General features: G+C 41.2%; 1 protein-coding gene across 1 annotated transcript in view; it reads right to left on the bottom strand.

Moving 5' to 3' along the window:
- Positions 1-3,642: 3,642 nt before the first annotated feature.
- depdc5 (DEP domain containing 5, GATOR1 subcomplex subunit) overlaps positions 3,643-25,616 on the bottom strand; it is a 28,641-nt gene continuing 6,667 nt past the window's right edge. Inside the window, 27 exon segments of the mRNA XM_032531869.1 lie at positions 3,643-4,573; positions 4,676-4,758; positions 6,992-7,052; positions 7,147-7,318; positions 9,872-10,041; positions 12,658-12,897; positions 13,062-13,161; positions 13,359-13,491; positions 13,661-13,735; positions 13,964-14,082; positions 14,746-14,808; positions 15,033-15,126; positions 15,230-15,293; positions 15,296-15,365; positions 15,997-16,219; positions 16,408-16,575; positions 17,954-18,163; positions 18,947-19,130; positions 20,171-20,230; positions 21,146-21,240; positions 21,725-21,860; positions 23,108-23,308; positions 24,352-24,575; positions 24,694-24,814; positions 25,124-25,160; positions 25,261-25,330; positions 25,434-25,507. Coding sequence (XP_032387760.1) covers positions 4,275-4,573; positions 4,676-4,758; positions 6,992-7,052; positions 7,147-7,318; positions 9,872-10,041; positions 12,658-12,897; positions 13,062-13,161; positions 13,359-13,491; positions 13,661-13,735; positions 13,964-14,082; positions 14,746-14,808; positions 15,033-15,126; positions 15,230-15,293; positions 15,296-15,365; positions 15,997-16,219; positions 16,408-16,575; positions 17,954-18,163; positions 18,947-19,130; positions 20,171-20,230; positions 21,146-21,240; positions 21,725-21,860; positions 23,108-23,308; positions 24,352-24,575; positions 24,694-24,814; positions 25,124-25,160; positions 25,261-25,330; positions 25,434-25,507 — 3,546 coding nt within the window. The 3' untranslated portion in view covers positions 3,643-4,274.

Raw genomic sequence — 25,616 nt, 5'->3', positions numbered from 1 at the left:
GAATGTGGAATCAAACTGCCTCTAAAATTCCCTTTGCGTTCTGTTTGAACCCACAGTAACACACACAAACACTGAATCATAGTTAAATCAACAGCACTGGCGTGAGTTTATCTGCAGAGACAGTGAGAATTCGAATGACCACGCTGTGCACCTGCTTGAAAATGATTGGACGTTGCTAATCAGCGGGCAGCCCAGCAGCTGATGAACGAGCTGGTGATTATAAAGCCTGAAATGAAGCCGCTTGTACTGGCCAATGAAAGCTTTTATGTCGCATTACTGAACCTCCATACACATTCTTACAAATCTTTACATCTGCAGGATTTTACACTTTTTTTCTCACATATTTATACTATAATCCTAACTTAATGTCCATAGAACCCACACACGAAATAGTTACAAGACAGCTAACATCTACACAGGGCCGCAGATCCAGTGGGATCCTTATATACTGCAGAAAGGCCGTTTCCATTCAAATTCATGTTTAAATTAACGTAGCAGAATGGTCAGAGCGGCAGCCATTTTTATGTGTACCATTTCCATGGTAACGTATACACAGAAACTAGCTTTAACAACGCGTATTGTCACCATGACAACTAACAACAATCGCCATTTTGTTGTGTACCAATGAGATGACCACGGCCAACAGTGCAATGGCCTTTCTATCCATTTTATTTATGTGGCTGTGACCAAATGTTGTCAACTGCTTCACCACAGAGCGGTGAGCAGGAATAATCTTCTTTAGGTTTGATTTTCCATCAGCGACAACCCGTTTAAAATTACGCACAACGTTGGAAAATGATGAGAAAACAGGTTCCAGGTCACAAGTAGTCTTTTTTTTAGGAAAGACTGGGAACACATTGACATGTTCACAGCAGATATCTGACCTGACTGCAAGGCGCCGGCTGGAGTGGATCACTTCAAAAGGGAACTGCTATCCTGCTGCTTCACTAACAGACGACAGAGACACAAAAAGAAGAAGAGAACCAGATACAGTGTGGATGTGGTGTATTCAGGTGACCAAGCTCAGGAACACCAAAGAAGAAGCAGGGACCATTGTAGAGTCAGCGTCCTACCTGCTGATGTCTCGTCATTACTTGATTATGCTAATTTGACAGACCACTGCGTTCTAAAAATCATTCCTGAGTTTCTAAGTGGGACACTTTAGGGAAACAACTAACTATTATTTCTATAGTCGATTAATGTGTCAATTATCTTTCTCGATAAAATGTTTGGTCTGTAAAATATTTCACGAAGCCCTTGACAACGTCCTCCAATGTCTTCTTTTGTCCACAATTCAAAGATACTATTGAGAATATTCACATTTCAGAAGCTGGAATCAGAGAATTTAGCTTTTTCTCTTAAAACGACGACTTAAACGATGCATCGATTATCAAAATTGGCGATTCATTTTGACAAATGGTCGATTTATCTTTGCAGCTCTAGAACGCTGCATTCAAGGGTCATCGCACTACATTTACAATGACTGTCAATTCACGTATGCTGACTCGGAAATCTAGACGGCCGCGATGAGGTGAATCAAGGCCTCGCTACAACGCACAGCCAACTCTTAAACAAGAAGTTATAAGAGCTTGTCTTGAATGTTACTGCAGCAGCAAAAACAACCCGGGAATCGGCACGTTCAGCTTTCCTCAGCTGATTGGGAGGCATTCAAGTACCGCTGTTGGCCCAGTGAATCCCATTGAGATGAACTAGAGTGTTTAATCTGCTGCTGGGATTCTTGTAAAACCTGTTCTGGCGTACAGTAGGCATTCTGGGAAAACTCGTGTTTGTGCCTCATTGTTGTGGTTTAGATAAAGCACTCATTTGCTGTGTTTTTTTTCCATAACTATAGAAGATATATTTCAATCATTTGTCTTTGTACATTTACTCTTTTACCAATATTTAATCTCAGATCAACTGGAATATGGATAAAGTCCAAAATATTTTTTTTATAATCAAAAGAAACTTGAATAGCAGAATTGTATTTGATATATAAAAAAACACTTTAAGGGAATCAATGCTATGCTATGTGTATTCATATGCATGAATATAGGGAAATTAAACTGGTTCATTATCAGAGCAGACACTGATGTTTGACTGGGAGCTCTCTATTCTAACTTTATGTTTTTACATCCTTTTTATGTCTTTGTTGCAGCGACTTGACTAAGATTCTGTTTGTGTTCTTATAAAGAGACACTAATTAAACCAGTTTCATACGCAAATAAATGTGTCCGTGTTTGACCTGAATTTGATATGTTAGTCATTTACTCAGCGTGACTGACTCACTGAAGCACTTCTATAACCACATCATGAGGAGAATTTACCTGCATTAACGTTTTGCACAAAAATGTCAATATTAACATTTTCAATTTTGCCTGAGTTTAATCTCTTAACCAAAAGCAGTCATGATCCTAACTACCAAATATTCATTTTCAGAATTCATTTTTGAATGCGTTTCTCCGTTTTTATGAGGATAAAAAAAAAACACACAAATTACTAATGTTCTGTATTCAATATGTTTGGGGGGTATTAAAAAAATAAATTAAAAAAATTGGTGTCTGGAAAATGTCACATATTGAAACATTGATTTTATGCATTGCATCAAACACTGCAGTGCTCCATAATACATCAGCATGTATTTGTCCTATTAGGCAAACATGAGAAAATGGCTCAAACCGGTTGGAAAGACCTACAAATGTGAAGTAAGGGCTCTAGGTTAAAAACCTGAATCTAATGGAATGCATGTATGATGCATTGCAATGGCCGTGGGATCAAACATTTTTTTTTGTCCTTAAGCATTTGAATGTCTGTTTTGGTAACGCAGTTTATTATACTGTAGACTTATTATAGGAACTGTAGTCTCGCTTTGCCAGACCTTCCTCCACAGCGCTGCGGAGGAGGGTCCGGCTAGTCAACACAGCATTTTAAGAGTTAAAAAATTCCAACCGAAGAAAGCGGAAGGTAAAAGACATCCGGCAAAAAAAAAAAAAAAGAATGAAATCCTGGGGGAGTTTCCGGTGGCACCGGAACAATCCTGGAAGTGGAATGTCCTGGATATAGACTAAAGGAACTGAGGTTGAACTTCCAAAATAAAACAATTAAAAAAAAACACAACCGTGCCAAACAATGTAATATGCATTAACTGCAAAAATGCTCAAAGAATAAAAAAAAAAAGCCACACTTGTCCAGAGTGAGGCTCAAGGGTTAAGCAAACATGGAAACCAACATTTACGTGGTCCCATAATTAGCATGGCAACTGGGCAAACTAGTTCTGTTGAGGAAGATGATTAAAAGCTGTTAAACCGATCTTGCGGTGAGATTGTTTTCCGATGGGGTCATTAGAGTGCAGCGTTCAGGGCCAGAGAGGGACTGATAAACGGACACACCCTGCCTGTGGTAACAGACAGCTGGAATACTGTTTCATCAGTGACATCTGTAAACACAAACGGGAGATTTTCAACAATTGACGCCGATCTGCTTTGTCCAACCAAATGACTCAGCTACAGATCTGCCACGTCCCAATATAACACTGCTTGTGACCCTACTGGCTGGAAATAACAAGAAGTGGCGTCAGGTGGATGTGATGTGAAAACCAGTGGAAGTCTAAAAGTGTCAGGTGCTGAGTTCCTCGTTTCTCTGGTCAAAGAATAAAAAGTGTCTTGTTATTTATACAGTGTAAATAGACAAAGAATTAACAGAACACTGTTCTGTTCAAATCATCCGAGCAGAATCTCTGGTCTTAAGGTATGACTTTGATATTTCGAAACGAGATTTTTGATGAAGGTCGGGAGGAAACAAAATGTTTTTTGTAAAGAAACGGCGATGCTCTAGCAAGAGCAGGGTGTGGGATCTGTTCCGTTGTTTCCAAATTAATGCAATCTTCCGTCTCGGCCTGCACGATTTGGGGAAAAATCAAGAGAATGTTTGTGCTTAAAATTGATATCACGATTCTCTACCAAGACTTTTTTGACCATGACAAAAAAAAAATTGCTCATCACCATTAGCCTGTAAACATAGAGGCATGTTTTTATCAATTTAGACAACGTAATTGTATATCACAGTATCTCGATATACGATTTCATCGCGATATGAATCACATTGAAAGACGATAAATTATCATATTGAATTACTGCCCAGCCCTAACTGGAAACATCCAAACGGATCGTAGCCGATTTGAATCGGGCTCAGTCGGATCAAGTGTGACTCGGAGTCTAACATTTTGCTGGATAGAGAACGTTTTAGTGAACTACAGTCCGTTTTCCTGCAGCTTCCCGTCAGGGAGCGCTGGCGTTCATTTTCTCTTGGCAGCTGTCCCACAAGTGGAGCAGTCTGTTGTCTTTGTTGGCGCAGAAGTCTGTAAAGTCCCTGAGCAGGCGGTCGGCGAGCCTCTCGTCGCCCAGCACCCCCGTCCTCCAGGCCTTGGTCAGCATGGTGTTGTAGGCCCAGTAGTAACCGACCTGCTCCTCGCCGCCAAACGGCCCCTGGCAGGTGGAGTTGGTGGAGTTCCTGCGTCTGCGCGGCTGCCCGCTCGAGTACTTCCTCTTGGAGTACGGCAGCTGCAGGAACACGGTGCCTGACCGAAAAATAAAGAAGCACAATGAAGCTTGTCGGCTTCCAGGGAGCAACAGACGTTTGTGTGTGTGTGCGCTTTTTTTGTGGTTGTGATGTGACCAACCTGTTACGTGGATGTACTGGGGCTTGTTTTCGGAGGGGAAATTAAAAGCAGAAGCAGAAAACTTGTCGTGCACAAAGCCGAATCTGGTAAAAAAAGAGCACAACATTTACACATTTGCACAATGTAACTCAGAAATTCAGACACAATATTCGGCCAGGACACAGAACTTTGTAGTTCACTGTACATTATTCCTACATTTAAGGATTTATGGTATATGGTTATATTTGTGCCTCATTCCTGAGCACAGAAAATGATTTTTTGCATCAACATAAATTACACGGATTGTATCAAGAATGTATTATCACTCAAAACTTCATTTAATTTCATCAATAAGTTCATTTGAGTTAGTTAGATAACCTGATGATCCCAGTTACAAAGCTCAGGGCTGTTTTATGCTTCTGCATCCAATCGACGGCGTACCCCTGCAGACCTCTCTCCGAGCCCTTCGCAGTAGCTCAACGTGCACCTCAAAAATGTGTAACTTCGTGTTGAGGCGACGCAGACCGCAAGGACTGTGATTGGTCAACTCTTCCTGTGTGATGAGAGCGTTTCAAGCAGACTACCGTTGGGAGCAGCAACATGCTAGTTCACCGACATAAGCTCTGCAAATAAACTCAGACATATTTTGGTTACAATGAGGGGGTTATCCATTTGTACAGTGTCTATATGTCAGTATGTTTTGAAATTAGCACTTCACCAGCAAGCAGTACTTTGTGGGCAGCTGTGCTAAAGTTTGCTTGCTAACATAACAGAAACTGGCAAATGGTAATTATCCTCAGACTTATTTTCTGGTTACTAGGTTAATGGATTTTACTGTGTCTATTTCTCGATACCTTTTACAAAATCTAAGCAAGAAAAGGCCAAACAAATACGATTAATATTTAACTATCTAATAGTCTATGGGGTTTGCGATTCTGAGTACCGTTTCGGTGGTGAGCAGCACAGGCGACACCCCCTAGTGTTATGGCGGTGAAATGCAGGCGGCGTAGGAGCGATGGCGTGGGAGCGATGGCGTAGCAGTGGAGCTGACACCGAAGCATAAAACAGCCTTTAGGCAGTATAACCATTAATGCAGTTCTTTAACCCTGGTGTTGTCTTCACTTACGGGACCCTCTCGTGTCCCTCGGGTCAGATTGACCCGTGACTTATTTGGGGTTTTAAAAACAATTCTGAAATGAAATATTTACTTCATAATCTATTAACAAATATTGTCTTTATCTCAATTTCAAACATACATGTATGTGGTTAGGGAATGCAATCAGTCTCTACTAGAACACAATTAAAATTGGAAGTGGGATTTATTTTTTTTGTCATAAAGTTATAAGTCATGTTAAAAATCCACTATGGCAAAACATAAGTGGCCATACCCAGAATAATTTTCTGAATTGAGTCAGGAATACATGTTTATCACAGAAAATAAGGTAAGGCCATTGATTTTCAGGTAGAAATTTTTTAAACTTTTAACCATTTTTCTTCTTGTAAAAATTTGAAATGGGTCAATTTGACCCAAATACCATATAAGGGTTAAAAAGTGTCTGTTACAGTGTCTGTAAATTTCTAGTCAAATATATAATTTTGGTGAATAAAGTGTACTACATCTCATTTAAAACATGCTTTAAGGTGGTTTATAGTAATGAGTATGATAGTTAGCTATATAAATATTAGACTCCACATAACTTACATGTCTACAGACTCTTACACTGTAAGTGCTTGTAATATGTTTAATGGAACTAGTTACATAATGACTATAATGCCTATAATGGCTGTGTAGCTGGCATTTATCAGGTAAGACAACTAACAGCTAGCTTAGCAAATGCTTATCCAGCAAACTACTGTGACAAGATAGCTCTTAGTGTTGCAAGCTAATGAAGAGCAGACCAACTTACAAACGAAGTTTGATGGAAGTTCATGAAACTGGGTATGTTCCAAAACTGCTTAAAATATTAATATGTAGCTGTAATGTGCCTCCCATAGTCCCCAGTGCTTCCCTACTAACCATTAATACTATTACAGCAATCACATTGGAGACAGAACCTCCAATCAGACATGACCTACTCCTCTTTTCTGTTGTTAGGCTGTTACTGTGCATAAGATAAAGGCAGGTGGATAAGAGCAAACACACATTTATTGAGAAGAAAATAAATATTTGTTGGCTCAAATTAAATAAATATTTGAGTGATAACAATTTCTCTACCAAATATAATGTATGTGCTCGCAAAAAAAACAAATCGTGCCCTGAGCTCACCATGTCCCGTTGTGTCCTTGGGATTGAGATACAAATATAGAAATGATAACATGACATAAAACAACATTCACCTGTACAGTATGGCCTCCTGAAAGAGCTGCATCCTGTCCCAGTACGTCTCTGGTTCAAAACCTGGTTGATGAATTCAAACGGACAGACGTTGTGAATGAGCTACGGGTACACACCCCACACAGGAACCCAGCAGTCGGTCAGACGGCTTCTATACCTTCGAACAGGTTGTCGCTGCTGTTCTTCAGCAGACAGTGGATGTTCAGAGGGATGAAGAGCTGCGCTCTCAGGGGATCTCCGTACAGGTAAGACGTCAGAGCAAAAGGAACCTCCAGCACAGGGACCAACAGGAAGCCGCAGGACGCTGCTTTCCGGTGCCACATTTGAACCTGACAGATAATAGCTGGTTAGAAAATGGAATTATGGAATTACAAGATACCATTACTTAGCAGACGTTTTCTGGTCTCGCATATACAACCTATGTGGAGAAATACATGGATAACTTAAAACTAAATACAAATTAAATAATAGAACATACAGTACATTCAAAGATCTATAAATCATCTCAGTAAAAAGCTTTTTGACTTTTTTTCCAGGCTTTCTCAAAATAATTTTATGTATATAGCACTTTTCAAGCAATAAGCACAAAGTGCTTCTTTTCTTTTTTCTTTTTAAATACAATAATTAGAACGTGAGAACACATATTTGAAGCAGCACTGAGCCCATACATAAAACATGTACAAGATAGAAGAACAAATGTATGGAAATCCATCTACAAAACACTAAAATTACAATACTAATCACGCATAATTTCAATATGTAATGACAAGTTCAGATAAAAACACCATACAATAGTAGTGTAAAGAGGAAATATTTTCAAATATACTCATTTTTTAATTAAGGCATTAAGATCAATTTCCAAAAGATGATTTTTAATTCCTCTTTTAAGTAACGTAAGCAGGGGTTCCTATATTAATGAGCAGCACTGTAGGGGCCTGGCTGGGCTGTGAGGGGTTAAACGTTATTAGATATAATCAAGAGCCAGACCAAGGATGACCTTGTATGTAATTAATACAAATTTAAAATGTATTCTGAATTGAATGGGCTGAAATTGGAGTGATATGACAGAACCTCCTGGATTTAGTTATAATATAGTTATCTGGCTGCTGAGTTCTGGTTCAGTGTTAAACCTGTCCCCTCTGTAGATTGTTTTTAGGGATCAAGGAAAGATGCTCTTAGGAAATTAGATATATGTATTTGATTTATGTATCCGATTATAACAATGCACATTAATCAACATCTTTCCGTAAATACGCCAGTGTTAGCCAGATGGCAAATTTTCAACTGGAGTCCTAGTTACCCAGCATGCATGTCTTTATGGTGGGAGGACACCAGAGCAGTCGGAGGAAACCAACGCCAACACAGGGAGAGCATGCAAACTCCACACAGACCGGCCCTGCCCGGACGGGGGATGGAACTCTGCGGTGCCAACTTGCTGTGAGACAGAAATGCTAAGCTCTGAGCCACCGTACCGCCCACGATCTGTGCCTTCCTCAAACAAGTTTTAAAGTCTGAAAGCTCACACACAGCGCTCTTCCTCATTCTGTTCACCACATGTCAAAATCCTCCATGCTATGTTTACACCCTAGGACAAGCTGTACTTGTTGAAATATTCTTTTGTACCTTGTATGTACTGCAGTTTCTGATGTAACCACAGATTCTAATTATTCTAATTATTCTCTAAGTCAAGACGCTGTTAAAGCAACCGGGAAAGATAAAGAATTTTGGCTTCTATTATTTTTATAGGTTTATTTCACAGTGTTTAGGATCATTCTCTTTGTGTGAGCTTCAAACTTTTCTGAGTTGCTTCATTGATTCTTGCTGACACTTTAATACTTGAATCCATTTTCCAGTTCCTCAAAACTTTCTGCTTCACTGGCTGGCACACAGTCAAAATAGTTCCAATGTTGTTTCTTTGTTTTGAAAAGCCTCTGTATTTCGTGTGTGACCACTGGGTGTGTTTGAAATTATTTGGTTGATCACATAAGGGACCTGGATGTTACATAGTGGCAGTGCTCCACCAGGAGGGGAACTCCACCAACTGCGCACATTAAAGTGTGTTTACAGGTGTTGGTGAACCCTTCTGCATATGTGAAAAAGTTGTATAAATCCGTGTCTTTGTGTCTTCAGGGGGAGCTGCACGTAATCGGACAAATGTCCTCAAGTGATGTCTCTTAATTCATCGTCGCGTGGGGCTGTTAACTACAAGTTTGAAAATAAAAAAAAGGAATTAGAAAGTGTTTGCAACAGAATTCTGTGGCCTGCTCCTCATCTCTGCTTGAGGCTAGAGGCCACATGAAGTTGTCATTTGAGTTGCATTGTGGGTAATGTAAGAGACAGGTTTTGACAAGGAAAATGAATGCATGGATTAAAGAAGATGAAATCTCTGAATCTGCTGCATTTTGATTTTCAGTGGAATACTATTTTAAAACAACACTATGTAACTTTTAGCTGCAGCTGTAGTTCCAATGAGACAACCTGGAGGGGGTTTAAACGGTTTACGGCAAAACGTGTCATACCCGATGAGTCGAGTCAGACCGGCTCAGGTCGAGTGCATAAAAAATACTTTAAACAATGGGGTCTAATCTTAATGTAAACATCATCCTGGTGCATTATCAAAAATATTTAAGGGTTGTTTTTTGCTTGTACAATATACAGCAGAAGTTCTCTGAGAATGTCTTCTATAGCCAAGCTAAATTGGTATTGTAGCTGAAATCTCCCTAACTTAATTGATAGTGAATCAAATAGAAAACGTAATTGAATGGGATCTATGTGAATTGGAATCGAATACCCAGTCCTACCGTTTACGTGTGAAGGATAAGTGGTGACCCACTGACAATCAAGCAAAAATAAATAAATAAATAATTTAGACATGTAGTTACCATCTCAAAGAGCACTGCAGCAGTCACAGCCATCCAGTGCAACTTGATCTCAAAGGCAGAGTTGAGGGAGAAGTTGCCGTGGTAATAACAGCTGCACCATTCAGTTCGGTCACTGCGGTTGTTAACGTCCACATCCAGAGTGACCGTCTTCTGCTCCGGGACTGTAGCAGCTGGGGGACAGACAGAGGGAGGGAGGGAGGGAGAGACAGGAGGCACAGGAAGCAAAAGAAGGGGAGATGGATGGCATGATGGGCAGGCAGAAGGAGGAGTGAGTGCAGGTGGTGAGCATGGATTGACACTTAACTGTGATCAGTCCCACATGAAGTTTAAACAGCATTAATGTCTGCATTATCCCAGTTCAAAGAGAGGTTTCCTGGTATAGTAAAGAGCTGTTAAAACAAATAAGCTTATGAATGCAGTCAGTGTCAAAAGAAGGATTTTGGATCCCTATTTCCATGTTTTTGTGTCTAAGTGATTATTTTATGTTTTATTCCATGTTATATTCCTTCTTGTTGACACTGGAAAGGGGCTGCTTCAGTCTCGTTGCACAGGTAATGCACATGTGTATAATAACAATAAAGGCATTCTGTCTATAGTAACAACAATGTCTGAAACTGTTCCAGTATTAAGCAAGATCGCTGCATTTGGCAGCGGAGAAACAAGCTGCCACGTAACATTACTGGGCAATTCCACACTCAATTGTTTATCCACTGGCATGCTGAGAATGTTATTCTAAATCCCAAAGCTAAGATCTATGCTCAGAATTTGCCATTGCCAAACCCACCCCACTCTAAACTCTTAAATAAACAGTGACTTTATCTTTCCACTGTTCCAGCAATCACCACTCTAGTTTGGTTAAATAAACCCTTTAAATCACCCATTTACATGTGAAAATAAGTGAGTGGTGGTGAGTTTGGTGATAGCGATTCCGGAGACATTTCTGGTTAAACAAAAATGATCTTATTTTTTACCAAAAAGGTCTATGCTTATTGTCAGACACTTTGAATATTAATCTGAGCCTGTAAGTGGCAAAAATGCATACACAGTGCTTTTTTGCCCTAAATGATTACACTGCAGCCCAGTTCACAGCTGCCAGTTACAGCGTTTCCCGTTCAATAACGGAAAGGTTTTTAAAGATTTCTGATCAATAAGTCACCTAGACACCAATGCATGGGTTCAGGAGGACAGAATACCAAAATTACCCTCAAAGACTATTCCCAGGAAACCAGTCCGGGGTGGGAGATAGCAAACTGGGAAAGCATTAATATTGCAAAGTTGTTGCTTTAAAAGATGCAAGCATTCTCAAATAGGCTGAGGTTAAAGTTGACAAATGAAGCTTTGAGCGGACATAGCAAGAATGGAGCCCAACAGAAACACTGTCACCACTTGCTGTGTTATGATAGTGCTTTATGTTGAAAAAGGCCAGGAGGAGAGCGGCAGGTGAGGACATTGCACACCACAGCACTACTGAAACCACAGCCACTAACACCACAGCATGCACTCAAAACACCACACCACCTAGTACTGCTCCTGGATCAGCTACACACTAAGACTACGTTTACACGCGGGCGGCTATTTTCATAAACGGACATTTCAACCTCTCCGGTTTCAAGTCTGTCAGCTGTCAGTTTTCAGAAAAGTGTTCATTTACATGTACCCGTGCATACATGTATATGCCTATACCTTCGTTTGTCTCTGCTTGCATGCAAACGTGCAAACGAAGATTTCCAAAATCTCCAATCTGGCCGGAGATTTTAGAAAGACTCGTTTCATGAGGCAAATTCTCAGTTTGCGTGTAAACATAGGGAAATGTCTCCGTTTGTCAAAATAACCATGTACGTGTAAACAGGGCCTAACTTCACAGCATGCACTATTTGGATTGTGAAGTTGGAAAAAAAAATGTGATGACATCGATCAGTGATGTGGCCACATGACAGAGCCACTGTGGAAAGATAGACTAACAGCTAAACATGCACTACACGCTGGAGCTGTTCAATGCAGATCTACAGTCCAGCATCAGGAGGGCTGACTCCAGTATCTCTGTCACACAATAATGAGATGATGCTGATGGACGGTGATGAAGATGATGTCGTGAAATGTTACATGGAAGGTTTTCTGTGGTGATGGACAGAACCCCACTGTGTAAGTTTGAAAACGTTAAATTTATTGTAACGTAATTTAGAATGGTGAGTGGGTATGTGGTTGTTATGTACGTATATTGTTCATTATTTTTGGTTTACATATTCTTTTTCATCTGGGAAGTTATTAGTGTTTATTTAGAATATCTAAATAGAAAATTGTCTTTGTAAAACACAAAGACAATTTTTTTTTATTTACTCACTGCATTTTGTTACAAATTTTGCAATTAGACTACTTAACACGTGCAACTGAAAAACAAAGAGCTTTAGGTAGATGTGGATGAAGGTTGTATGAAAGCATGAGGGCTCACTTGAAGGTGCTTAGTACCTTTATGGGTCATATGAAGTATAGATATAGGGCATGGCAAACTGTTCTGAAAAAATGTTTGCATACTGTATAAAATCAGCAGCAGAAGCAGGAAAATGGCCAGTTTAGGATTTCCGTTTGTATTTTTAGTTTCTTCGACGCCACGTAACCAAGAGCACTTAATCAAATGCCCCCTCTCTGCCCTGAGTGACATGTAACTACTGGAGCCAGACATCTCTCTGAGGTAGACCTGTGTAGGATCTGCATCAGACTGGATGAGGGAGCAGATTGTGGCTCCCCTGCAGTGTGGGCTGGGCCTGGGAGAATTGGGCTGGGTGTACCTAGCAGTGCGGCGGCCTGGCTGCGTCCCCCAAAGCTGCGGCTGAAGGAGCTGTGCCTACTTGCGTAGGAGGCTGGCCGGCTGGGCAGCCAGGGCAGGAGGAAGGCCGGGAGGTCGCAGGGTCGCCGCTCCTCCAGCACAAAAGCCACCTCGAACCACTTCCTCTGGAACAGAGCAAAGTCCTCCAGTGCTGCGGTAGACCAACCTCCAGCCGCCGCGGTGGGAAGCTGCGAGGTCGGGCCTGCAAAGGAACGGACAGCCAAGAATGTCATGACAACACCCACTGGACTTATATTCTCCCAATGGCATGAATTTAATTATAGATCTATACAAATACGAGCATGTACAGAAATGTTTGAGATAAAAGAGCTATATGGCCTCTGAGTGCATTTTAAATCCATTCACCATCCTTCTCGTCTACTATCCTGTAGAAGTAGAATCCGTAGACGAAGGTGCGCATGGCATCTCCAGAAGCGTGGGCCACCACACCTTCATCCAACATTTTCTACACAAACCAAAAAGACAAAATCAGTAAAAAAAATAAAAAAAAGGCATGTTTTTTTACATTCAGTGTTAATTAACTGAAAGAGTACAATGTTTTAGCATAAGACCCAAGTTGTAATAAATCCTTTGAACCATTATAAAATATTCCTTTTACATTTTCAATAAACTTAAAGGAAACTTGAGACATACAACTCATACCTGCATGATATCCACAGCCATCCCTTGCGTGGCCACGCCGTCCACATTGTTGACCAGCCAATGTACGACCTCTGCGCTAATAAAGCAGTTGAGTGGCAGACCTTTCTGCTCTGGCAGCAGCTGGACACCTGTCCTGTTATACAGAAAGCACAGACACAAACAACTAAATGAAATACAGAAGATGTAATCTTGTAAAAACCATACCAAAGACCCTGTTTCCGTAATCCAGCTGACTGACAGACAGAAAGACAAACACACCAAAACGAAAACATAACCTCCTTGGCAAGGTCAAAAAATCTTACGTGGGATGTTTGATGGCCTCCAGGATCTCCATGAGGGTTGAGGAAGAGGACAGAGAAAGGGCACTCGACTGCCCACTGTGGACAGATCAATTCAGGTTACCGTTCAGCAGATTATCCTAAGAGTTTCAGCATATTTACTGGTCAATTTGCATTGAGTAAAACGTATAATGTAATAAAATTAAAATATCTATGATTCTATTTAGCTATGCTATGGAGCACCTGCCTAAAGTATTAAACTACTATAATTCTCTTAGAATCATTCTCATGTGCTGGATGTGTATCCCTGCGGTAACAAGAGCTTACCTGGTGTCCAAGGTGCTGCTGCTGGCTGCAGCCTCTCCTGCTGGCTGTGCTGATGCTGCTCCAGCCGTCACTGCTGGCTGGACTCCTTTATCTGCAGCCTCGCTGGCTTCAGCAGGAAACTACACAGTAAAAATATTTCACTAAATTCGCTGTTTCACTGAATATTCTGGGAGGGTTCCGCAAGATTACCAAAAAGCAAATTTTCTCACTTGAGTGGTATTCAGCCATGCAGATGGTTTTATTCAGTGGTGGAATGTGACTAAGTACATTTACTCAAGTACTGTAACAAGTACAGATTTGAGGTACTTGTACTTTATTTTCCATGCCACTTTCTACTTCTACTCCACTACATTTCAGAGGGAAATATTGTACTTTTTACTCAATTTTTCTCACAGTTTTAGTTTCTTTACAAAATTAAGATTTTTGCACATAAAAGACTAAAATACTACATTTTATGTATAAATATTTCAGCTGTGGGGGAACAGCTGAAACCTCACAAAGGTACTACGGATTAAATGTGATGCCGGTGTGAGAGTTCACAGTGTCACTACCTACCATCAGGCACTACACTACTGGGCACAACGCACAAACACAGTAAAAGGGAAAACTGGAATATGATGAGGCACTGCAAGTCAAACATCAGCTGAGTCCCACATAGAGTGTTTCTGCACACCATGCTCATGCAGTAATACAGAGTGAGTTAGAGGAGCTATAGCACATGTGGACAGACACACACAGACACACAGACACCTTCAGGGATGCCCAGGGACCTCATTACTAACCTGAGAGTGATAGATGTAGGAGGAGCGAGGGCTACGTATAAAATCCAAAATAAAGGCAGCGTCCTGTGAGCACACAGGAAGAACATCAACCCCAGGATCAGACACCCAAAGCCCAGCAACCGGAAACGGAACAGAGCATGGGGGGAAAAGCAGATGGGAGGGAAGGAGAGAAAAAAAAAAAGCCCCACACCAAAGCACCACAAAGAAGAAGCCTTTGTTGCTGATTCAAATTATTTAGATGTTTCAGCTAAAGCTAAATGCTCCACACACATAGTATAGTTGCTCACCTTGCGGGGACTGTCTACATAAGTGGGAGCTGTGGTAACACTTGAGGGGTCAGTGACGGCTGTTGAGGGCTTTGCCTGCTGCTCCTCCAGAGTCCTAAGAGGAAGCAGAAGCAATGCAGTTAACACGTTAATGCAGTTAAAGATTCATGGCTCCAATGCAAACAACATGTTGGTCTGCAGTCCCAGGAGACACTCACTTCTGGTTTTGATCCATCTCCAGCAAGGCTGATAAAGCTGATGTGCCTTTCTTGCCTTGTGGGGCACCACAGGCTCGGTAGGATACTGAGGGAGGGGACTGGTAACCTGCAGTCCTTTCAGTGGTGTGCCCTTCTGCTATGTGAAAAAAATAGAAATAGGGAAAGAAATAGAGGGATGTGTCCATTACAGCACCTAAAGATACTGCAAATAAAAACCTTTAAAAGAGAGAGGCTTGCCCTGTGTTCAGTTGCTAGACAGCTCCCCCTTACAAATAAAGTTATTATTGTCCCAGAAAAATGCTCAACTCAATGACTGTAAGCCAATAGTTCTTAATACAGAGCAAGATCCTTTGGAGACTTTATTTGCAGTGCAAATGCAACAGTAAGCTGCTTTCAGGATGCAGCAGTGACACATAAAAAAAAATTATAACATTGCGAAGAAAGAAAAAAAATATTTTACTATCACGAGATAAAGAACAGCAACAAATCCTCCTGATTTGTTAGTTGATCAACTTACTATGGTCTTTGTTAAATGTGTGTTTTTATGTCTGCACCATAGAGTAGTACTTTAATATTGTAATATGCATGACGATCAAAAAGTCAATTCTGATCTAAAGCACAAGTCTCAGGTTCATATAATATAAAATAGATGTATGCAGCCTGAAAATAAAGCATTTAGATGTAAATTCGAACAGCAAAGTGTGAGGGAACAACAACTGTAAAGGTGTTTTTATGTACAAACATGACGTAAACTAGGAGAGCCTCACTCTGATGATCCTATCGGAGCGGTGGCGACGCCGGATACGGTTGAGACCCTCCAGGAAGCGGATGAAGCCATCCAGCAGGATCCAGTCCCCGTTGCCACCCATCCCAGCACCTGCTCCCTCCCCATAAACATCCCAGTGCCCCTCCCCGTCTGCCACCCGCCTAGCTCCTCCAGCAGGCAGCAGGAGGAAGCGAGTCCTCCAGAACTTCAGAGAGTCTATCAAACTATGGAGGCAGAAGAAAGGCAGAGCATCTAATAATGATTCTTATTCCATTGTAGTTTAAATTTAGAAATGTAATACAAAAACCTTACATATACATCTACATACAAATATTACATATTTGGCTTTGATTTGACCATTAACAAAACAATAATACACAAGTTTAGGCTCTGTGCGAATACTTGTGTGTACCTGAAGTCCTCTGAGCCAGCAGAGCAGATGTACTGGTCCAGGTAGTTCCACTTGTATTCCTCCAGTCTCCCATGGCCAAACTCCACCCAGCAGGACACAAACTGAGCATCAGAATGTGGAGGACACAGGCTGTAGCTGTACTGGATCTGTGCTGACTCGTACTGGTACCTAAAAAGCCAGGACAGCCATCATTTAGCCCGATATGGTTATGAAATAGGAATTCCTTTTGGTTATCAATATTGCTTTTGGAATTTTCCCCTTTTTATTAGATAATGACAGTAGAGAGCTGACAGGAAATGAGGGAAGAGAGATGGGCACAGATCAATCGATTAGTGGTCAACTACTAAATTAATCACCAACCATTTTGATAATTTAATATTTGTTTGTTTGAGAAAGAAGGAGCTTAGTCTCCTTTCGAATTAGGAAGGCTTTTAATCACTAAGAAAACAATCACACAGTATAGCATTCCTGGTTAGTCGCCAGTACTCACTGGGCATTAAATGCGGTTACTATTTAGGCTGGCAACTTGATGGAAGGTCCGCCTATACTCCAGTGAACAGCTCATACTCCTCCGTATGTACGCATCAGGAGAACCTGAAATGCCCAAACATAATCCAGGGTCATCCAAGCAGTGCACTCGGCTGTGGAAGCAGCCACCATTTCTGATACTCCTTTTGCTTGTTAAAAGAAACTCATATCGCGTTCATAGGCTTAGTGGGGGTGTTTGTTGTTTGTTTCATTTTTTTAAGAGTCTACTAATGTATCTTGGGCGTGAAGCACTGATGTCATTGAAAAGGTGTCGGTAATGAATCATTGCACTGGGAGCTTACATTTAAATGGGGCGAACCCGTACGAAAATATAAATTAACCTAATATTATTTGTATTCTTAACCATCTTAAAAACACTGAAAGACCAGTAGGCCCGCCTAAGCAATCCAATTTTTTCACAGAGTTGCCATTTTTCAGCGTGTAGGTTGCTAGCTCGGAGGTCGTTGTGTCCTGTAGCTACGGAGATCTCGAAAAACGGTAACGTGCAGATAATGGAAAGTAAGCGGAATGCAGCATGAATTACAAAGCCGATGGCAGGCTTTTACCCACAGTCGGTAAATCAGACTAACATGGAACAACATTTCTTTTAAAAGATTCAGAGACACATTTTCTCAAATACTCAATCGGAGGCTGTATTTATGTATAAATGTTTCTCTGCGAGTTATCAGAAATACATATTCAAGTTATTTGTGTAATTTCGTTTGTTAGACATTTGCTGAAAAGCAATTTTACAGTGAATATCCAATAAGCTAACTTTACTTTAGACACATACAGTACATTCCACCGCTGAAATGCAACCGCTCAATGGAGCAGCTACAAGGCATTGTGGGAAATGAGAGCGGCATAAGGCAGTTTGCGAATCAGGGACTACAACAAGAAATGCATACTTAAACTTCATACAAAAAGTCATACGTAATAATCACAAACCAAATCTGAGAAATAATGTATGATTACATTTTGATGTGAGAACACAGTGGACAATCTAAAATGTCAAAGATTTGAAATGAATACAGATACAATATAAATGACATAAAACATTAACTTACCTCTGGAGTAAAGAGGACTGCTGCCAAGCGGTGTGGCCACAGCGGGCTGAGGTTTCCTGTTATTGGGTTGGACGATGATCTGGTAGCCCTGCATCAACCTCTGACAGATAAACTCCTCAAACACCTGAGACGCACTCATCACTGGAGCTTCATCTTCCCGCCTGGAAAAGAGACAGAACCATGAAAACAGATGAACACGGTCTGTCGCTGTGCTTCCCTGATTTGTGGCCGCGTGCTCTACCAGGTGAGCTGCCCAGAGGCCCCAGATTTATTTCAATAGGAAAAATCAACTATAAAAAGTGAGGGGGATGAAAGAGATTTTTGAAAAGTGAGGGGAACATGTCTCTCAGATCCCCAGTGGAAATTACATCTGAATTTATGAATCGTTGTTGAGTGACTAAGCCAGTTACAAGCACAAAGGGACTGGCAACAGACTAGTCTATATCCACGACGGTCCACTTCCGGGAATGCTCCGGTGCTGCCAGAAATTCCACCAGATTTCACTTTTTTTTGGCCGGATGTCTGTTAACTTCCGCTTTCTTTCTTTGTGTTGGAATTTTATACTCCGGTGGATTTATGAAGACTATAGTTAACTGCTCCTCAGATCTCTGCAGGGTAAATCCAGACAGCTAGCTAGACTATCTGTCCAATCTGAGTTTTCTGTTACACAACTAAAACAACTTTTGAACGTACATGTTCCACCAAAACAACTTCCTTCCCAAAGCTATTTTTTGCGGAGGCACCGTGGCTCTGCCTGGTGCTAAGCGCCACCCATGACGATTGTGATTGGTTTAAAGAAATGCCAATAAAACAGAGCACGTTTTTCTCCTATCCCGGAATGCTGTGTGAACTCACCAGACCCTCCTCCGCAGCGTGTGGAGAAAGGTCTGGCAAAGCGAGACTAGCAATAGACAGGTCTACTCTAATGACAGGATGTTGTCTACCTCTCCAGGTCACTGTGCGGCAGCAGGTCGTAGCAGCCTTCGGTGTAGTCGTTCTGTAGCGCCTGGCGGTCGGGGAAGTAGTCGGTGGTGAGGGGCAGGCAGGCCGGTGTGGTCAGAGACTTCCAGTCCACCCCCACTGTGCAGCAGAAGCTGGGCACTGACGGGGGCGCAGACAGCAGCAGGGCTTCAGGAGCACCCACACAAGTGCGCACACACACACACACACACACACAAACAAAAAATCCCCACAGCAGAGACATGCATGTACCCACAGTGGAGAGGTACATGTGTGTGGGGGCGGGGATGGATATATAGAGGAAGGGGGAGCACAGTGGGGTGATAAGTAAAGAAAGAAGGGAAGAGAATGAAGACATGAAGAGAAGAAAAGAAAGAATGAAGATGAAGATACATACCAAAAAAGACAAGAAAGTAGAAGAGAGGGAAAGAAAAAACACAACGTGTTACTTTTACTGGCCTCGTCGCCTCTGCTGGTGATTCCTGCGGGGCCTGTAGTTGTTGTGCAGTGATCAAACATGCAGATTGTGGCCCTGTGGCAGTCTGTGATTGGCACCATTCACAAGAAAGCAAAAAAATGTGTCCTGGGCTCGGCAATGGTGTGAGCTGTATAGTGACTGTGAGTGAATTTAAGCAGAGAAATCACATCATGCAAACATTCACATGGTGAGCAAACTCTTAGTGTGTGCATGAAAGATTTGTTTGACAGAAGCACCAATTTACCATCCATCAAGAGAAATAGACTATGCATACCGCCATGCAGGAGTGAGATGTACACACAAGGCTTGTTGAATGTAAACGGGTCATGGGGAAGGAAAATTAATGGGAGGGCTAATTAATTAGAGAATTTTAACCTGGTAATATTTAATAAGAAGAATTAAGATCATCAGAAGGACCAGAGAAAGAGAATGAAAAGAGTCAAACAGAGATAGTAAGGATTCAGAGGGAGGAGGAAGGGTAACCCCTAAGCCATATGACCTGTAAAGAGTCGTTTATACCTGTGACCCCCTGGATACAGACGCCCAGAGAAACCTGCCTGCCAAAGATGAATAAGCCCTCACAGGTAAAGACACCTCTGAAGGTTTATTACCAATATCATTTTGGTGATTAGGGATATCAGCCTGATTCAGGGGCATGGCTCCATGACAATGTTTGCGATTTCTGAATTAGCATGTTTTTTTGTTTTTCTTAGGAGTACGATGGACTCACTTGGATCGGCACCACTTAGGGAATTGTCTTCAAATGTGGAGCCGGGGTTGGTTAGAGTTCCTGTACAGAGACCACAATTAAAACAAAGAAATAGGAGCACAGATAAATAGCAAACCATCTTTTTGTTGTTGTTGTTGGTTGTTGATTGAAGTTTTCCTGAGTCCCACATAATGTGTTAAAATGTCTTGTTAGGTCCGTGCAACAGTCCTTAACTCAAAAAAGATATTTCATTTACTATTATAATGTATATGACAAAGAAAGGCAGCGAATCCTCACATTTGCGAAGCTGGAACCTGCACATTTATGGCATTTTTGCTTAAAAATCACTTCTACAATTGATATTTTGTGTAGATGGTTGGCAAGTAATTTATTTCTATCAATTACTTGATGACTCATTGCAGCTCTTTTACATAGCTTTCTATGTTTAACTGAACATGGCCCCATCATCATTTTATTTAAGGCTAACCTATACCAACAATGTCTTAGTCTGCCTGTTAATACTTTCTGACTTTCTGACCCTATTCTGTATGAGGCTCTTAACAAAAAGCTTATAGGTTCCTACTGAAGACATAAATCTTTCACAAATATATAGTTCAATTTTTTTAAAGACTCAGTTATTTCCTAGCTGGCCACTTTAGATCTAACAAACATTACTCAACAATGGGAAATAGTGCATTTGTTGGGAGCTATTTTCAGCAGCAGATTATTTTAGGGAATTAGGGAAGATTTCACTCAGTCTAACAGTTTGTCTCATTTATTGAATATGGCCAACCTCCACTAATATAGATTTTCACATCTTCATTACTTAATTGAAAAGAAAATCACAAAGAACTTAATGTGCCAAAAGTCTGGTGTGCTTCTTTTGTCACTCCAAATGAAGTAAAGCTACACAATATATACTATGCAATTGAGTAAATCAGGGTTTAAACACTGACTATGTGTCGGGAGGACATTGATTGTGAGAGGGCATATCACCATTGGTGTTGTTGCTCCCTGGACTTCCAGTAAACTCTTCCATCCCTCCAACAATGTAAAGGCCGTTCTCTCCTGCATGCCTAGAGGCTGTTCGCCTTCAAGAAGAGATAAATAACAAGCATTCATCTCACTGTCTGTGCGTCACACAGGGCTGATAGATTATCGAGAAAAAAAAATCCTAATCACTATTACTTTGGTCAATGTTGACATCATGATTATTTATTCTGATTACTCGCTGACATTTGGAAAGATGCGTAAGTTATTGGGGCGCGGTCACAGGAGGCTTGTATCATGTGGACGTGCCATCGGTTTTGTTGTCGTTACTTAGAATTCCTCACGTGGGAATCAGAAATTACGCACTATAGTTTTAATACTGTACTTTTCATGTGGAACGTTTTGAATTCCCCTTCAAAACACAAGACAAAATAAGAGTTTACTACTGTGTGCAAAATAACCTTTTTCCTTGATTACATTATTTTTGTGACTGCAAGGAGCCAAAATTAACATTGCGATCAAAGAGCCTTAAGCTTAATTTCTTTACAAAGGAAACTTTTGTTTCTCGTGGTAGGCGTGTCTTACCTTCCAGTGGCTTCATGATAGGCCAGCTCCAGCAGCTCAGCGGAGGTGTGGGCGGGGTCTCTCTGCTGGCTGCCCTGCAGTTCCGCCATGTTCTGTCTGGTCTGGTGATGAATCTGGATTGCCTCTCCAGAAGGACCTGAAGAATAGACATTCAGTGCACATTCAGTCTGATGCTTGGACATATGCCGTCTTTCGACTCTGACACTAGCAGGGGAAAAATAATCAATTATGCAAATGAGATCAATCACTAGCATAATGCATGACTTAGCAGATATTTTACAACATATTAATTCTCCTCCTTTTAAATATACAAATGTACAAAGCTAAATGCTCCACTAACTATAACTACTATTACATGTGGTACCCATAAATGTTGGCAATAAGGATTGTATTTTCTAAAAAACGGTAAAGGCACTTTACTGTCACATACACGTACATGTAGCAAAATTCATTCTCTGCATTTAACCCAGGGACAAACTCCAGATCTGGCAACCTAGTACATGTTTTTTGATGGTGGGGGAAACCGGAGCACCCAGAGAAACCCACACAAACATTGAGAGATCATTCAAACTCCACACAGAAAATCCCGGAATGACCTGGATTCGAACCCAGAAGCTTCTTGCTGTCTGGCCACAGAGCGAACCATAGGGCCACCATGCTTCCTTCTATCCCGTTAAACAGCACATTATTCTATTCCACAATAGTGATATTGTCATTTTTCTGAAGATTTAATTAATTGAGACATTGTTAACAGATCGAGCAGACGGAATTAGTACTGTGATATTAAATAACTCTAATATTGTGGTATAAGTGATTTTAGGGATCATTCTTGGGACTTTTGGAACAAAAAAAAAATAATTTGTATAAATAAATATCACTCAGATATATACTTCAACATTTAAATGACAAAATCACAGACTAAATTGAATCGTAAATCAAAACCTCTACTGTATATTCCAATGATTCATTACCCACTTCTATGTAATATATACACATTTATCAGTTTATCTGGTACATCTAGCTAAAACTAATTCACTGTCCTGCAATAAATTACTTACTAGATCACTATGATGTTTTGGAGGTGTTGTTAAAACTGTTTGAAGTTGATTGAAATGTAGTATCGTTTTGGAGGCTGCAGTTTGTGGTGCTCTTGAACTGTACTGTGTCACACTGACGGTGTCTCTATTATTTTATCCCCCCATTTATATCAATGATGGCACATGGTAAATACCACCTCTCTGTATAACGCACTTTAGTTAAACACCACATACTAAATCCCCCAAAATGATCATACTACAAGATTATCAACTCACACCTGAACCTAAGGTGCAATAAATCCCTGACTGTGTGCGTATGTTTTCAAAACGCTGCGTGTCCCCTCACCAACAGGGAAGGTGTGCATCCAGCGCCGCCGGTTGGAGGTGAGCTTCATGGGCATCCTGGATGGGGTGAAGGGGTTTATGAGTGCTCTCTGAGGGGTGTAACCTCCTGGACGGATGTGCAGGGTGGACTCAGCACTTCCCACTGTGAACCTGCCCGGGGCACTTGAGTCCCGCTGTGGGTCCATCAGCTTCTCCAACAACTCTGAACGGCAGAAAAAACAAAACAACACAACAAGAATGGGATGGAGACAAGAGAGAAATGCAGCACACTTTATCCCTTGTCAAGGTTTCTGCAGGTTTAAGCCAAGTCAAATTCAAGACTTTTAAAGACCTTTTTAAGACCATTATGAATGAAATTTAAGACCTATATCATGACATCATACAAAACAAGTCAGATGTAAGAGTCCTGAAACATCATCTGAAAAGTTTTTTTCAAGCCAAGTATCGCTTAACTTGCATTTCCCCATAGCTAAAGAATAAAATTAGCTTCATGTCTGTGGTACAATCCGAAAGTCCAATAATAACACAAAAGCTGATTGGCAGCTATTTTGAATAGCTCAAGAAAGAAATAAAGTTTGGGGTTCCCTGCTGGAGCTGCTGCCCCCGCGACCTCATACCGGATAAGCGGATGAGGATGTATGGATGGATGGATGGATGGATGGATGGATGGATGGATGGATGGATGGATGGATGGATGGATGAAGAAAGAACTACAACACCACGGAATCAAAACATTCTAAAGCGCCGCGAGAGCATGTCAATGAGCATTAGAGGTATTTTACATGGATGTAGGAAAATTAAGAACGGTTTAAAATTATTTAATCAATCAATCAATTTTATTTGTATTGTACGCTCATTTAAAATTATTTAAGACCTGAAACACAATATTTTAGCAAATTTTACACTTTTTTTTTTTTTTTTTTAATTTTTTTTGGGCCTTTTTAGGCCTTTGTTTCTTTTCTGTTTTTAAAGATAATGTTTTTGGCATTTTAGGCCTTTATTTTTTATAGGAAAGATCGAGACAGGAAAAGGGAAAGAGAGGGGGATGACGTGCAGCAAAGTGCCGCATCACAAGGTCGCTGCGTTGCAGATTGAGCCTCTGTATATGCGTGCGCACTACCAGGTGAGCTACCCAGGCGCCCACATTTTTGACTTTTTAAGGCCTTACATTTTTATTCTTAATTACTTACTTTTTAAACCCTGCTTGTACCGTATGCTTTTTCCCTTAAGATCTGGAGGAGTTACCTCTGGTGCTGGTGTATCCCAGGGAGCTGCTGACTTCATACTGTGCTGGAGGCATGCGGGGTATAAGCAACATGTTGGACACAGTGCCCAGACTGTCATCAGAGGCTAGGCTACGCTGTTCCTCCGGACATCCAGAGCGAACAGGCGGGGACGCGCCTATGCCTGCACTGATGTCCACCGAGCCCCAGCTCTTCCTCCCACTCATATCTTTGTCTCGACCCATCCTGAAAGACACACAGTCACTTCAACCGAGCTAAAGGTCCATATGGTTCACAAGAAAGGATAAGTCTGCCCTCTGTCTTTGATGGAGCGTAATTTAGTGTTGGGCAAGCAGAAAGATACCTGAAGGTGGTGCTCCTCTGAATGCGTGAAGGACCAGGCAGTCTGAACACCTGAGCATCATAGGCATCGTAGTCCACCTGAATAGGCAGACTGTTTTCAGAGTCCTTTGGAGCACAGAGAGCTGGAAGAGGATGAGGATCATTAGGGTTTATCCTCTGGGCTCCATGAATATCTGTACCGTATTTCATGGTAATCCTTACAAAAGTTGTAAAGCCATTTCACTCAAATCCAAAAATGTCAACCTCATGAAAAAGTCAGTGGATCACCAAAGTCAATGGGATTCATACTATGGCAACCATGAATGGCGTGTAAAATGTAATTCAATCCAGTAGCTGCTGAGATGTTTCAGCGACAGACACTTCCATCACTAGCATGCCTTATAAAAATAGAATTTAAAAATAGCTCGGAGAGATAAAGGGTCCCAACTTACTGTGGTCCTTGCTGCTCTTGAATTTCTCAGCATGGAGCTAGAAGACAGGTAATTCTTTAATAACATTTCAAAAAATAATTTTCAATTAATTTAAGTCAAACAACAGGGCTGCTGCTGCAAAACAAGAGTGTATGCACCTTGCGACCAGCCAGTTTGATTCGAGGTGTAAAGGAGCTACAAGAGTTCTGACTTTTGGAGGTGTAGAAGCTGCAGGCATGGAAGAAAAAGATGCAAGCAAGAAATACGTCAATTGATTTCACTTTTGCATAGAATTTAAATGTATCATAATTTATCAGTCATGTTGTTTTACCTGTGGTTAATCCAGTGAGGAAGGTTATAGTCGTCGCCCACGCGAGAGTCTCCGGGCGTCGTCTTGTTGTGCAGCTACAGAGAGAATGACCATCAGAAATCAACCGGGTTTTCCCTAAAATTATAATGCTTAGGTGCAGCACCCAAACTGTTCTGGGCATCACCTAAGCCTAATAAATGTAAG

Source organism: Etheostoma spectabile, chromosome 12 (genome assembly GCF_008692095.1).
Source record: "Etheostoma spectabile isolate EspeVRDwgs_2016 chromosome 12, UIUC_Espe_1.0, whole genome shotgun sequence".
Lineage (NCBI taxonomy): Eukaryota > Metazoa > Chordata > Actinopteri > Perciformes > Percidae > Etheostoma > Etheostoma spectabile.
Note: the sequence above shows the minus strand (reverse complement) of the source record. Positions and strands in the feature narration are given on the sequence as shown.